This window comes from Harmonia axyridis, chromosome 5 (assembly GCF_914767665.1).
Source record: "Harmonia axyridis chromosome 5, icHarAxyr1.1, whole genome shotgun sequence".
Taxonomy (NCBI): Eukaryota; Metazoa; Arthropoda; class Insecta; order Coleoptera; family Coccinellidae; genus Harmonia; species Harmonia axyridis.
The window spans coordinates 62,205-76,977 of record NC_059505.1 but is presented as its reverse complement, the minus strand read 5'-3'; the positions used below and the strand labels follow the sequence as shown (position 1 = coordinate 76,977).

Here is a 14,773-nt window from a genome sequence, read left to right as displayed (position 1 = left end):
AAAAATTATTATCTGGAGAAAAACACTTTGATTCACGTAAATATTCACGTATTTTTGCAAGTCAGTGTCATAGACTACTTATTAATTTAGTCGGCCAATAACCATCGACTTGTAGGTGGAGTTTTGCAATTTCTTCAATCTATGGTCAAGAGTAACTTAGGGAGAATACAAAACTTCAATACGAATCTGTGGTTGCATTCCTTCGCTATGTCATCCAATGATATGATTATCAAATGGACACATAAAATCATGTTTTCACTAACCGAATTGCTTAATCGCAAATTCGCAAAAGATTTGAATAAAATGTATGGAATTGCTGGTGTACCAAAGCCCTCTTGAAATAGATTAAAATTTACGTGTGGTTTTTTTGTAATGATTTTTATAGCCCCCTTGAATTTAATCTGATTCGATATAACTAGACAAAGTTCTGAGTATCGAATGAATTTTCTGAAATTTTGATATAAGTTCCTCCTATGGTATCTAAGTATTTATAATATTGGAGTGATATGCGATTACTAGAGTTATTGCACATATCAGAGAAATTTGTATTTTTACTATGTATCATGTTATCTTTACGTTACCTATAGTTAGAATTTGGAAGAAAAGTTTTTCCTTGAATGAACTTACTGGCTTTAGCTAATAATTATTGTTCTAAGTACTCACCGATGGAATTATTCCTTAATGTGAAAGAGCTTTTCGTCATTTCAAAATTCGATTCATTATTTTCCTAGAACTTCGTCTTTTATTTTCATCATCACTGTTAACAATTGACGAAAGAGACATCATAAATTTATAACGAGAACATATTTAGTGCAATCAACACCATTTGATGAAATAAATCACAATATCCAGTGTAACTTTTATGAAAAATGTGCATGAAACACCTTAAAAATTATTATCTGGAGAATAACACTTTGATTCACGTAAATATTTCCGTATTTTTGCAATTCAGTGCCATAGACTACTTAATAATTTAGTCGGCCAATAACCATCGACTTGTAGGCGGAGTTTTGCAATTTCTTCAATCTATGGTCAAGAGTAACTCAGGGAGAATACAAAACTTCAATACGAATCTGTGGTTGCATTCCTTCGCTATGTCATCCAATGATATGATTATCAAATCTAAACATTAAATCATGTTTTCACTAACCGAATTGCTTATAATCGCAAATTCGCATAAGATTTGAATAAAATGTCTGGAATTGCTGGTGTACCAAAGCCCTCTTGAAATAGATTAAAATTTAGGTATGGTTTTTAGTAGTGATTTTTACAGACCCCTTGAATATGTCTGATTTGGTTAATTAGACAAGTTCTGAGTATCGAATGAATTTTCTGAGATCTTAATATAAGTTTCTCCTATGGTATCTAAATATTTATAATAATGGCGTGAATGTCCCAAATTTCTCTGATACGAACCTCAATTTTTGGATGAATCGATGGACCTCATGGAATTAATCATACATTACAAATCAATCGACTGTACTGGGTGGTTCAAAAGTTATCAGAAATATCTCCAATCCAATTTTTTCTTATAACTTGAACATAGCTGACTGTATATAACTTCTTTATTATAGGTTCTACAAATATGAAAGGTAAACATTTTACAAGCACTTTTTTCAGTAATTAGTTTTAAAGTTATAATACAAACTTGAGTTTTTTTTAATGCAAACCATACAAATTTCTGAAACAAATAAAATATCTTTTTTCCCATGTTAGACATAACATGTTAAATGTATATATTTCTTATCAAACTATAAAAATCATCAAAAGTTTCAGTTTCAACCAAACATCTGTCTATGATATAATATGTGAACTTCAGGTAATTAAAATATTCAGTGGTCACTAAGGTATCCGAATTGAACACTGTTTGATTTTTTTCCTTTGATCGCTTTTAAAGTTAACAATTTGAAAATGTGGAAATGTTAAAGAAATCCAACGGTGTAAATTAAGATACCTTGGTAGCCATCGAATATTTTAATTATCTGAAATTCACAGATTAATATAGACAGGTATCAACTTGGTTGATTTGATGTGAGAAACTGAAACTTTTGATAATTTTTTATTTTGAAAAAAAAATTCATATATGTATCTTGTTATATTTGCAATTTTTGAAGAGGGTAAAACGCGATTTCGTAATTAAAAAATAAATTGTGTTTTAACGTCGATACTAACTGCAATAGAAAACGTGAAAACACTTGAAATTATGAGGTTGCGGTTTTAACCATGGTCTTTTGAAAAGAGAGCCCGAAAATGTGCCATTCGTGTCTTTCTAGCTCAAAAGGATTCAGAGATTACCTCACTAGACAACGAGTTTAGGACACCCGACCTGTGTTTTACTATAGTAGACCGGGGACTTTTCAATTGGCCTAATATTTACTAATCTAACACTCAGTATAATAATATAATCGAAATTCAGTAAAAGTGCAATGATGCCCATAATCAATAATTACTGAAATGAGAATTATTCCGATTTAATTTTCGGAACCTTTAAATGTTAAAAGGAATATCGAATTGCTACCCATTAAAATATTGTTATTCAGCAATTTCAGCGCCGGTAGTTCAAAAAGCGCCGATATTATCAAAGAACACTGGTTTGGACACAGGTTACGATATTATATCTCATTTCTCAAAGTTATTTGACATGGTCTGTTAATAATTCCGAAAACATGACGTTGAATACATTTTTTGGATAAGAATTTGGCATATGGTGCGTAATCTGAATATTTTCGTCTGCCTGAAGCATCGTTCGAACCGGAATAAATAAATTGGAATGTTAATACAAGACTAAACGGATTTTAAGGTACCTAATGACAAGTTCGAATATTAGAATTTATATGATGAATGAAGGCTAGAATTTTCCTCGCGGAACAGCATCGAGCAATACTAGGAGGAGTGCATCAAATCCAAAGGTTTGATTACGGGGATATAATTTTAGCTTTAATAAATTATATTTGGTAGAAGGTATATCTTCAAACTTAGGCCTAAAAAATTTGTTTTTGGTTTATTTTTCCTAATGTTTACATGGAACGGCAAAAACGGGTGCAATACAAATCTAACAGTTATGTAAGTTCCTTTTCCATTCGAAAATATATTCATTCAAATTTTGCTTCTTCGAAGGTTTAAGTAGTTTCATTCATTCCAAGGGTTTTTCAAAAGGCCTATCGGATTGATATCCTGTTGGAGAGTCAAATAACCGATATTATCCTACTAAGATCCTGTCAGTTGACTTTAGGTATATGATTTAGGAGCAATGACTTGATAAGACTTCGAATGTTTGACCTTGAGTTGACATTTCGCATCTGCCATAATATTTGGGATTAAGAATTTGGCGAACGAGTAACAATATTTTCTTCAGAAGATAGTGGACAACAACATCAGTTTACCTGCAAACTGCACCTTATTCTTTGCTGGTCGCAATTTTGATTAATAGATCCCATTCACCATGACCTTAAAAAAGTTCGACGATATTTATGACTAGATAATTTCAAATTTTTTCATGCTTTATTTCTGCCCTTTTGATGAATTGATATGTGAAAACATTCATACAACGGGTTTCATAAAACCTTGATTGACCGATCAACTTGTTGATTTTAGTTTTAAATCTAAGGTCAAAAATGAACTGAAATTGAACACACAAATGATTTGATCGAGCAAATCATCACGATAAAAGTTTTATGAAACTCACCATTAGAGTATTACGTTGCTTAAATTATAAAAAAAATGTTCCAGACAATGCTCTCAGAGTATATACAGGGTGAACAAGGGAAAATAAGAGATTCCCTGGGTAATTTTAAGAAAAGAATGTCCAATGAACATGGGACCGTGAAGGCTTTGTTTTCAAGATACAGGGCCTTTCTTGTAGTCCTACCTACTATTTGTGATGATTATACCATTTTATAGAAACTTCATTAATTTCGCTACAGATTGGGTAAATAAGTACCAACACTTATTCAATTCATTCATCACAGATTACTAACTAGATCTTAATAATAATTTGGATTTTCCTGAGGATTACTAGGGAATACTTTGAAATTGTTTTCTCGAAATCGGTATCAGATACAGCAAAACTACAAGAAACTGTAGTACTGGACCAAATTTTATTTTCACATTTTTCTACCAGTGGTCCACCAAAATAAGTTCTGGATGAAAGAAGCGGGCACTGTTCTAGAAAAAAATATCACCCTATAGATTTGCATTCAAAATAAGTATATCACAAGAATAAATGTGCTATAAAAAATTAAGCTTTAAAACCCTGACAACGGGTTTCATAAAACTTCGATTGGCCGATCTACTCTTTGATTGTAGTTTCAAATCTATGGAAGTGTCAAAAATGGACTGAAATTAAACACAGAAATGATTCGATCGCGCAAATCTCCATGATAAATCTTGGAAACTTTATGTTTTGAATAGTCCCCTCGATATCCTTTCATGCAAGGAATTTTTTTCTTAAAATGATCCGAGAAATATTTTATTTTCGTTTGTACCTCCAATTTAGGAACATCCTGTATATTAATATTATATAATTAATATTGTTTCACTAAATAAATTATACCATTTTATTATTATTCTCGAATTAAAAATTAAAATTCATTATGTCCCTTACTTAAACATAGAATCAAATTATAAAGGTGGTGGTGCGAGTTTTGAGTTACTTTTTACTTTTTAGTAGGATCGATATTTTCATAAGCTCAGATTACTGTAATTAGCAATATCAACACTGTTATAGTACATTGTTTGCAACGAAATCAAAAAGCTGTTCCCTAATCTGAAAGACACAGTAACATATTACTAATTTTATCCTTATAAGGACCAAAAAAGTAAACCTAAACTTGATATTTCCAAGCTACTGTCGCAAATCAAGAAGTTGAGCGGCCTGATTGGACTCGGTCTGTAGTGAATTCTCTATTTTTGTGCTCGGACTTTTTAGATAAATTTTTCGAGAGGGTGTGTCCCATCGGTGGAACATTTGAACGAGAATTTTACACTCGATATCCTTGAAGGTCATCAACAGCGTCATGTCAAAAACCTTTAATAAAGAACTGGTATAATTACCAATTAAATATTTTGATCTTTATGTTAGAGCAATCCACCTGGCTTTGATAACAACATTTGAATACAAATTTCATTACTCGTTTCCAATGATAACCTAGTATTATACTAATGTTATTAAGTGTTATTATTATTATGATCGATTGAAAACTGAAAATGGGGGTACAATAAATATTTAATTGAAATTGTAATTCAACTTGACGATAAATAATTACTAGATATGTCTAGGGAATATTTGAAATAATATCTTGAAACATTCCTTCATTCTTCTTCATGCAATGGAATAAATACTCCAGTACTGTAGCAGTCATATTGTAAAAATAATCTAAGTAGTTACAAAAAATTCGATTCTTTCTGAACTAATTCAAAATTTAAATTTCTGAGTAACTGTGAATTTCACGTAATATTCCATTAGATTATTATTAGGGTTCCATAAATAAAAGAATTTAAATTTTGTTTATTTGTGCAAAACTGCATATTTGATAGCGATGAAAATTTACATTTGGAATAATAATTTGTGCAAAATTTCTTGTTGATATTCTGAGCCAACAAATACGAAGAAGAATGTTAAAAGATAATAATCCAATATCATTATCATTATCCAATATTTTCGTGACCGCAAAAATTTTGGGTATTGATATAAAATAAAAAATTTTGTGCACTATTTCAAGCTGATCACATCATCAGAACTTCGTTTATAAAAAGTCGGCCCTGAAAACTGTTCATGCACATTGCAGCAGATGTATTTTTTATGGAATAATTTTAATCTGATGTAGATGTCAGCAAAATAATTTAGTTTTCTATCGACATTCATTTTTATGTTCTCTTCCCATGAATAATGAATTAGTCAATGGGAAAAAATTCACATTTCTGAAGAAAATGACTTCGAATGAGGATGTCTTGGGAATTTATGGCAAAATGGCTACATTGGGAGGTAACTATGTTCGTAGATTTGTATACGAGTAGATAATTATTTTCCACAAATATTTTCCCAATTTCCAACATTATTATATGTTTTGTATTGCAAGTATCGGGAATCTATATCATTCAAAGAAGCAATTTAAATTTTCCACTTGCTATGTGATTAATAATTCATTATTGTTTTCGATGATTGGATTGAAAATTTCATTGCAAAGTAAATTTCCTGTTCAGTGGAGGGTCCAGAGAAGTATTTAGGAGGCGGTTAATGAATATGCAAATTCTTATCAAAGAAAAGTAAAGTATGATTCAATTTTCAAGAGATAATGGAAGTTAAAAACAATTAATGTGGGTCAGTAACTCAGTAAGCTAGAAAAATGTTATAAAAATATATCTATTTCCAGTCTACAATATTTCCTCAACCTGGTGATATTTCCTAAATTTCAACAAAATCAGACGAGTAAAGCACGAAATATTGAGATCCTTGTTCATACGCAAACAATGTTCACATTCACGTGTGAGCATGACATACCATACATCCAAATGCAAATTCTATTATACTCCATCTCATCAACCATACCAATTCTAATAGAAGGTAAAATATGAAATGACCTAGAATTTTATGGATGCTCAATGATCGCCCTTTATCTGGAGAAGTGACAAGTGTATTATTCTGGAAGCTATTCAATTAATTGAATGAATAATATATTCTGTATTTTTGACTTATTCCCGAAACATTTCTGACCCAAATAACTAATCTGTCGTGTATTATAGGATGAGGCAGGAGGCTTCAATAACGGTTAATACGAATTTTGATATATTATGTAGACTATTTTAGTCGAATTGAATAGAAATAAAACACAACAACATTTTTTTTTTGCAGATCGGAAGAAAAAAAGTAAGGACAGACTCAAACCTCTGCTCGATTTCACCATCGAGAAGTTCTCGCTCCTACCAGTCAGAATCTGTCTCTTCTACGTATTTTGCCAATACAGTTTCGCAACGTTTCTAACATTTTACCATCTCTTGGAAACATTCGATCCTCAAGAACTACTGAAACATGGGTCTTTTTGTGGAATACAGATTTTCGTGAGTATTAGGCCACTTGAGGAGTCCCCGGTCTGATGCACAGATTACCATTAAATCCATATGATTTTTAGTCAGTACCAACCTTCAAAAGATACGTGTCAAAATTTGACAGAAGTCTGACCATTAGTTCGTGAGATATTGCTTTGTGAGTGTAGCTACTTTTGTCATTTGATTTCTTCTAAAATATACTTTTTTTTTCATTATCAAAATGAAACCTCTTATTGGAAAACTCTAAATCATTGTTTTGTATGGGTTATTCGATTTTGTCGTTAACTTAGGCATGACCTATAGCTTTCCATTAGTAGGAAGGTAGACATATAACGGAACACAACAGACAGACGTGGTTGAATTTTTAGAAGAAAGAAAATTCTCACTCAAAAATAAATAGGAATGAACTATATTTTCTCGAATAAGGAAGAGCGAAACGAACAAAATTTTGCATAATTATACCTACTTCAAAAAATGTTGCAAGCACGCCAAAGAAATTTAAATTCCCAATGTTTTTTTTTTTCAGATTCAGATGAATTTATGGACTGTGATTTTCTTGTCAGAGGAATTCAACCTTTTTTTACGGAGATATGCAGATAACATGATTCCGATCGAAATGCTAAATCGAAAAACTTTCGATAAGGTTCTGTTAGCAGTAAGAATCCTCAAACTGATAGCTGCAATCGACATGGCTCTTGCCATCATAGCGTCAGCGGGATTTATAGCAGCACCTGAATACTTTGACGAGAGAACATATCTATGTGTTTGGATTGAAAAAACCTTTCCTAATCATAAAAAATTCATGCTGGAAGTAGTACACTGGACCAGTTTACCAGTGGCTTTAATTCTGGCTGGATGTTCTGTAGGATTCGCTTATTATAGTTGTACTTCGATTTTCCAAATCCTAGTGATACATGAATTGATAACTTCAATATCGAATAGCGCCCTTCCACAAGAACTGAGAAGGGATTCAAAATTGTATCAAGAAGCTGTGAAGCAGAAATTGGTTATATCGATTATGGCCCATGAATGTACAGTAAGGTTAGAAAATGAATCTACACTCAGGTGCAAAAAACGCAACAAGTTGAAATTTGATAAAATTTCAAGACTCATAGTTTTCTTATTTTCAGCTGAATTTTAGACATCCTAAATTGTAGATATCTACAAACGAAAATGGCAATTTCCTCTAATTATTTCAAGAAAAAAAGTTCCATAAACCTGGGCCTGCAGACGCTTTGCTTTCGGAATACAGGTGTTAAAGATTGATTTTTTTTCAAGTATTTTTCTCATAGCACCTTCCCTTTGAAATATATTCATCATGAATTTGGCATAGATATTTCAATTCAGGAGTTTCATCATATGAATTTTGAATGCAAATCTACAGGGTTAAACTTTTTCTGGAACAGTGCCCGTTTCTTTCCTCCTGAACTTTTTTTGGTGGACAACTGGTACTTGAAAAAATGTAAAAAGGAACTGTGGTCCAGAACTACCCTTTGGTAGTTTGTGGTTTGATGCATCTGCTGCCGATTCCGAGAAAAAAATTTCAAACAATTCTCTCAGGAAACTCAAAATAATTATAAAGATCTAGTAAACTATGATCAATGAATTAATATTAGCTTTGGTTCTCATTTACCCAATCTGTAGAGAAGCTTTATAAAGATCCGATGAACTGGTAAAATCATCACAAAAAAGTAGGACTACGAGAACCTGTACCCTGTATCTTGAAAACATCAAAGCGTTTTCGAGCTCATGTTTATAGAATTTTTTTCTTGAAATCATCCAAGGAATTTCCAATTTTCCTTTGTACCTCCAATTTAAGAACATCTTGTATAAGTTTCCATTCAAACATTGGATATAGGCCAAATATGAAGAATGATTGCTGTTCAATTTGGGTATCAATTCACTTTTCAGATTTCAATCAATAGCATCTGATTTATTGGAAATACCGATGATGTTACTTGCTGTAGGAAGTACGATTTTAGGAGGATCTTTGATGATTGAATTCTTAAGAGTAAGTAATATATGATTCTTAAAATGTTTTTAAATATGGGCAACTTTTCTTTTCACAGGGTCAGGATTACGATATTGGGGACCACTTTGAAGTCTACATAGGCATTTTATGTTTCATTATTGCAGGGGTTATTTCAGCAAACACATATTTAATTATTGGCCAAGCAATAAAAGATGTGGTGAGCAAATGTATACAGGGTGTTCCTAAATTGAAGGTATAAAGAAAAATGAGACATTCCTTGGACAACTTTAAGAAAAGGAAGTCCTATAAACATGGGCTCGTAAACGCTTTGTTTCTGAGATACAATTTCCTTAGAGGTTTAACGAATATTTTTCAATATTCGCTACAGATTTGTTGAATAAGTACCAAATTTTATAATCGATTCATTTGTCACAGCTTACTACCTAGATCTTCTAATTTGGATTTTCCTGAGAATTACTAGAGCATTTTGTTGAATTTTTTTTATCGAAATCAGTACTGGAGTACTGGATCAAATTTTTTTTTTTGCTTTTTTCTAAACACCAGTAGTCCACAAAAAAAATTCTGGAGGAAAGAAGCGGGCACTGCTCCAGAAAAATTACCACCCTGTAGATTTGCATTCAAAATTAGCATATCACATGATGAAATGTAAAAATTGGAATATCTATGCCAAATTTAAGTTGAATATCTTGTGAAGGGAAGGTTGTGGGCCCATGTTTATGGAACTTTTTTTTCTTAAGGTCATTCAAAGAATATGTCATTTTCATTTATATCACCAATTTAGGAGCACCTGCTTGTACAGGGTGGGCAAATAAGCGAGGTAAGCGGCTATATCTCAGGATCCACTCATCGTAGAGACTTGCGGTAAAAATTTTTACCACTAAAGTAAACAAAAGAAAACACTGGAAATTGTTTTGAAGTTCATACCTCCACCGCTAGGGGGCGTAATAGCTATCGTCGAGTAGAAAAATGCATTTTACTCGAAAAATTTTCATATTAAGTTGGAAAAAAAATATCATCACTGTAAACCTTGGAAAATTCTCTATCTGTTTGAATTGTCACTTTCGATTTTGCGACATCAAATAAGGGTGGGGGAAAGATAGAAATCTGACTGATTGAAATGTCTGTAACTTCAGTTTGGCTCAACATTTTTGAGCAAATTAGATCTTATTTGAGAGACAACATCTTGTTGATTAAGGAAAAAATATACTCATGATGAATTTGATTCAGCTGCTTCCGATAGGGAGCGCTAAGTCAGAAGTTCATTGTTTTGTTCATTTTTCTCTGAAATTTCAAATGTAATGATAGGATTTTCTTAACAGAAACAAAAATTTCATTGAATTTGCATGAAAAAACCTGAAGGTCGCAAAGCGATAATTTCAGGCGTTCTGAAGTTATGGCCGAAAGAAGATATACTTCAACTGATGCACTGCGAAAAACCGAATTGAGTCTTCAAGTTCTAACAGAAACAGAAATCCCATCAAATTTGTATGAAAAAACCAAAAGGTCGCAAAGCGATAGCTTCAGGCGTTCTGGATTTATGGCCGTAAGAAGACACAATTTAGTTTTTCAGTGCATCAGTTGAAGAATATCTTTTTTCGTCCATAACTAGAGAACCCCTGAAGCTATCGCTTTGCGACCTCTTGGTTTTTTCATACAAATTTGATGGGATTTCTGTTTCTGTTAGAACTTGAAGACTCAATTTGGTTTTTCGCAGTGCATCAGTTGAAGAATATCTTCTTTCGGCCATAACTTCAGAACGCCTGAAATTATCGCTTTGCGACCTTCAGGTTTTTTCATGCAAATTCAATGAAATTTTTGTTTCTGTTAAGAAAATCCTATCATTACATTTGAAATTTCAGAGAAAAATGAACAAAACAATGAACTTCTGACTTAGCGCTCCCTATCAGAAGCAGCTGAATCAAATTCATCATGAGTATATTTTTTCCTTAATCAACAAGATGTTGTCTCTCAAATAAGATCTAATTTGCTCAAAAATGTTGAGCCAAACTGAAGTTACAGACATTTCAATCAGTCAGATTTCTATCTTTGCCCCACCCTTATTTGATGTCGCAAAATCGAAAGTGACAATTCAAACAGATAGAGAATTTTCCAAGGTTTACAGTGATGATATTTTTTTTCCAACTTAATATGAAAATATTTCGAGTAAAATGCATTTTTCTACTCGATGATAGCTATTACGCCCCCTAGCGGTGGAGGTATGAACTTCAAAACAATTTCCAGTGTTTTCTTTTGTTTACTTTAGTGGTAAAATTTTTTACCGCAAGTCTCTACGATGAGTGGTTCCTGAGATATAGCCGCTTACCTCGCTTATTTGCCCACCCTGTACATAGAATATAAATTAATTTCTAAGTGTTAATTTCTTTATATTTATAGTCACAAGGTTGCTATGACAAACTCTGTGAACTTCCGTGGTATGACATGAACAGAGAAAACAAACAAATTTATTCTATATTTCTGTTCAGATCCCAAAAAAATTTGGCTATTTCAAATAGCTTGGTCCAAATTGATTATGTTCTTCTTGTTAAAGTGAGTATTTTATTGAAACACTGAAAAGTAAAGTGAGCCAGTTTTGATCCAATTTGAGCAAACATTTATCTAAACTGTTCCACTTTTCTCTCGGATTTTTTTATTTTGAATTCTTCTCACTATTTCATTTCATTATTTTTTCAGATTGTCAAGTCGCTATATTCGTTAGCTGCCGTTTTAACTCGTTTCGTATCCTCAAATGGAGAAGCCGAATGAAATGTACTAAGTACTTCAATGCTCTATTCAGTATTGCAGGTTCTAGGAAAAAGAGGAAGAGGCTATTTATTCACTATAGTTTTACTAGATTAATTATTAAATATCACCCTTCATTTCATTATACTATGAAATACTCAATAGATGCAGAAAATAAAGTAGAATTAGGTACATTGTTTGATTGTTTCTCTATCAACATGAATACTGAATACAGGGTGATTCTCCGGGATGGCCTATTAGATGTTTATGGAAAACTAATCATAATTTTGAGCTGAAAATTCACATATTGGGGTTTGAGACAATGATCTTCCTCCCTTAAATATTTTCAATTTACAACTACTACTTCCTTATTTCAAATGACACACCCAGTATATCATTGTATCATTAGATAGATTTTTTGATGACAATTTCGGCAATATGCCATACCGGTGAATCACCCTGTAAGGAACTCTTTCTAATTTCAGGGTCATCGTGTTAGGAAGATTGATACATAATTTGGGAGAAGTGACAAAAATTTATTTTTATAATAAATATATTCTCAATTCGAAAGATTTTTATTTATCCACAAAATAGATGAGCAAGCACGAAAATACACATAAGTAGAATATTCGGTGTCATATGAAGTTTCAGCGTTATTAATTACTATTACACTGATATTATATACCTTCACAATAGATCCCAATCTACCCTGAAAAATTCATCTTTTTTTTAGAATACTTAGTTCCGTGTTTACGGAAGGTCAGAACTGAGTTGGAGGAAAGATTCGTCATCAGCGATTCGAACCTTGTCGTTTAAAGCATCCCCAACTCAAAATTCGTGCTAAAAAACGCATAAATAACAGATTAAAAATCATTTCAAAAGTACATCAGACTATCAGTTTGAAAAAAAAATTACTCAATTTTCAACTAAGTTGGGAATAGAGAGGTAGGTACAAATGAAGGAAATCTGTAAATCTATTGAGCCATGCTTTTGCGTCAAAACAATTTTCTGGGTTTTTATTCAATTTCCAATATCCAAAAAAAAAGAGTGGGCTGAGGTAAGATGAACATCTTAATTGGCCAATATAAGGGTTTCAATCCCCGATATGCATTTTACTGACAATTTGATTAGCGTTGCGCTATATTACGTGAAGAAGAGCGTCTGTCCAAAACATATGACTATTGGGGATAAAATGGAAGGTATATAAACGTCTGTCAGGGTTATTTTTCTTCAGTTGAGTACGATAATTGATATTATTCAGTTGTATCTGTGTATCAATATGAGGTGAGTTTTTTTTTCATTCTTCATGTTTATTGGATATCATATTTTCTATGATGCTGAATGATTTTAAGGCCCGATTTTTCAACGCAGAGTTAGAAAATTTCTGGCTTTAGAGCTGTGGATTTAGGTCTAATTGGTTTTTCTTCTAACGTATTGCCTATAACCGCGGTAAGCAAATCCAGGATTTCAACGATCTGGTTCAGAGAAATCCAATGCCGAGTTACAATTTGAGACCGCGAAAAACCCCAGAAGATATTCATAGAATTTGTAAGTGAAAAACCAATGAGACCAGAGCTAGAAAGCCTACCTAACTCTGTAGAGGTACATCAAGATTATCATAAAAATATTTAGTTATAACTATTCGATACATGACTATAGAAAGCATTTTATTTCAATGGAATATCTATCTAAATTCGAACTTAAAATTACTTTATTCATCCATCTCATAATTCCCTTTTGCATATTTTCGAATTATTCAATGAATTATTTATAAATATACAGAGATCTTAAATTAAAAGCACAGCGAGCTTTTTAAACATCTTTCATAAACACTACCTCAAATCGTTTCATCCACCTTGTGGTTGAAATGATTCAATGAAAATAATAGAAATTCGAGAAAAGCATTACGCTGACATTGAAAACAGGTATCAGCTACATTTATAATATTTTTCAGGTCGTTTTTACTTAAAGAGAACAGAATCGCCATGACATGCCTTTTGGTTCTAGTCGTTATATCCAGCAGTGCCCTTGCTTATCCTTCACCAGGGGAGGACTATATTCTCACTGAAAAGGAAGTGAGTACCTATACATATAATATTATATTCTTCAACGTTTTCGTTTTATTCTTTCAAAATTGGTTTGAAAATAATAATAGTTATAATGGGGAAAAAGTGTATTATTTTTTAATATTTGTGTTCAGTAGGTTATGCCATTTATTCAACAATGTTTGAAAATTGTTTCATCAAAATTAGTACTAATTTGTGGATATAGAAATTTAAGAAGAATTCATAGACTACATTGTTCAGTTAGTCGACTCACTATTCGTCGTATTGCAAACAAATTTAAAAGTGATTCGGCTCATAACAGAATTGCAACCAAAAATAATACAGAAATCGTCTTAATCTTTCAAGGAATACACCCGATTGTTACACTTACAAGTAAAACGTTAAATTTTCTCTGACTACTAGATTATTTTGCATGAAATTTTGATAAATTACAAGTGTTACTAGTTAAATATTTCTGTTAAGTTTGAATGAATCCTATATGCATATAGGTTTGTATACTGAAAATTTCTTTGAATTTTTTCCGTGAACATTTATTATTGAAAATCATAATTCACTATGAATATATTCACTATAAGATTGATTTATTTTTCAGTATTCGAGTCCTGGTGCCCACCAATTGGCTAGCTGGTTGACAGCTCAAAGACGTCCAAAGGAAATCACTGTAATCAAGGACCTACCAGTTATTCCATATCGTCTGCCTATACAGGGTAAACGAAATTCCGAGGTGACAAATGCTATCATTCGGTCTGAGGAGACTCAGCGAATGTATAGGGAAGGAAGGAAATAAGAATAAGTTTCGATATAATCATTATAACCATAAAAAAAAATTTCTTCATAAGGAATGGTATTATACTCACATAAGGATAATGAAGAAGTAACTATTATATTTAAATCAATGTTATGTGTATATAAAATAAATCAGTATTGAACA

General features: G+C 32.1%; 2 protein-coding genes across 2 annotated transcripts; both read left to right on the top strand.

Moving 5' to 3' along the window:
• The first annotated feature begins 5,850 nt into the window (after positions 1-5,850).
• Positions 5,851-12,023, top strand: LOC123680238. The gene is made up of 7 exons (XM_045618031.1): positions 5,851-5,983; positions 6,851-7,056; positions 7,571-8,085; positions 8,956-9,055; positions 9,114-9,233; positions 11,432-11,584; positions 11,729-12,023. Exons 1-7 carry the CDS (start codon positions 5,881-5,883, stop codon positions 11,798-11,800), a joined length of 1,269 nt encoding a protein of 422 aa, XP_045473987.1. The 5' UTR covers positions 5,851-5,880; the 3' UTR covers positions 11,801-12,023.
• A 961-nt stretch (positions 12,024-12,984) lies between these two features.
• Positions 12,985-14,773, top strand: LOC123680364. Its single transcript, XM_045618216.1, has 3 exons — positions 12,985-13,060; positions 13,731-13,851; positions 14,435-14,773. The coding sequence occupies exons 1-3, from the start codon at positions 13,056-13,058 to the stop codon at positions 14,627-14,629; spliced, it is 321 nt and encodes a 106-aa protein (XP_045474172.1). The 5' UTR covers positions 12,985-13,055; the 3' UTR covers positions 14,630-14,773.

Excerpts from the sequence above, each read along its gene's own strand:
- LOC123680364 (XM_045618216.1), top strand. Across the intron at positions 13,852-14,434 it reads ATATTCTCACTGAAAAGGAA|TATTCGAGTCCTGGTGCCCA; the intron begins GTGAGTACCTAT and ends TTTATTTTTCAG.
- LOC123680238 (XM_045618031.1), top strand. The coding sequence starts at position 5,881 with ATGAATAATGAATTAGTCAATGGGAAAAAATTCACATTTCTGAAGAAA. Across the intron at positions 8,086-8,955 it reads GCCCATGAATGTACAGTAAG|ATTTCAATCAATAGCATCTG; the intron begins GTTAGAAAATGA and ends TTCACTTTTCAG. Across the intron at positions 11,585-11,728 it reads ATTATGTTCTTCTTGTTAAA|ATTGTCAAGTCGCTATATTC; the intron begins GTGAGTATTTTA and ends TTATTTTTTCAG.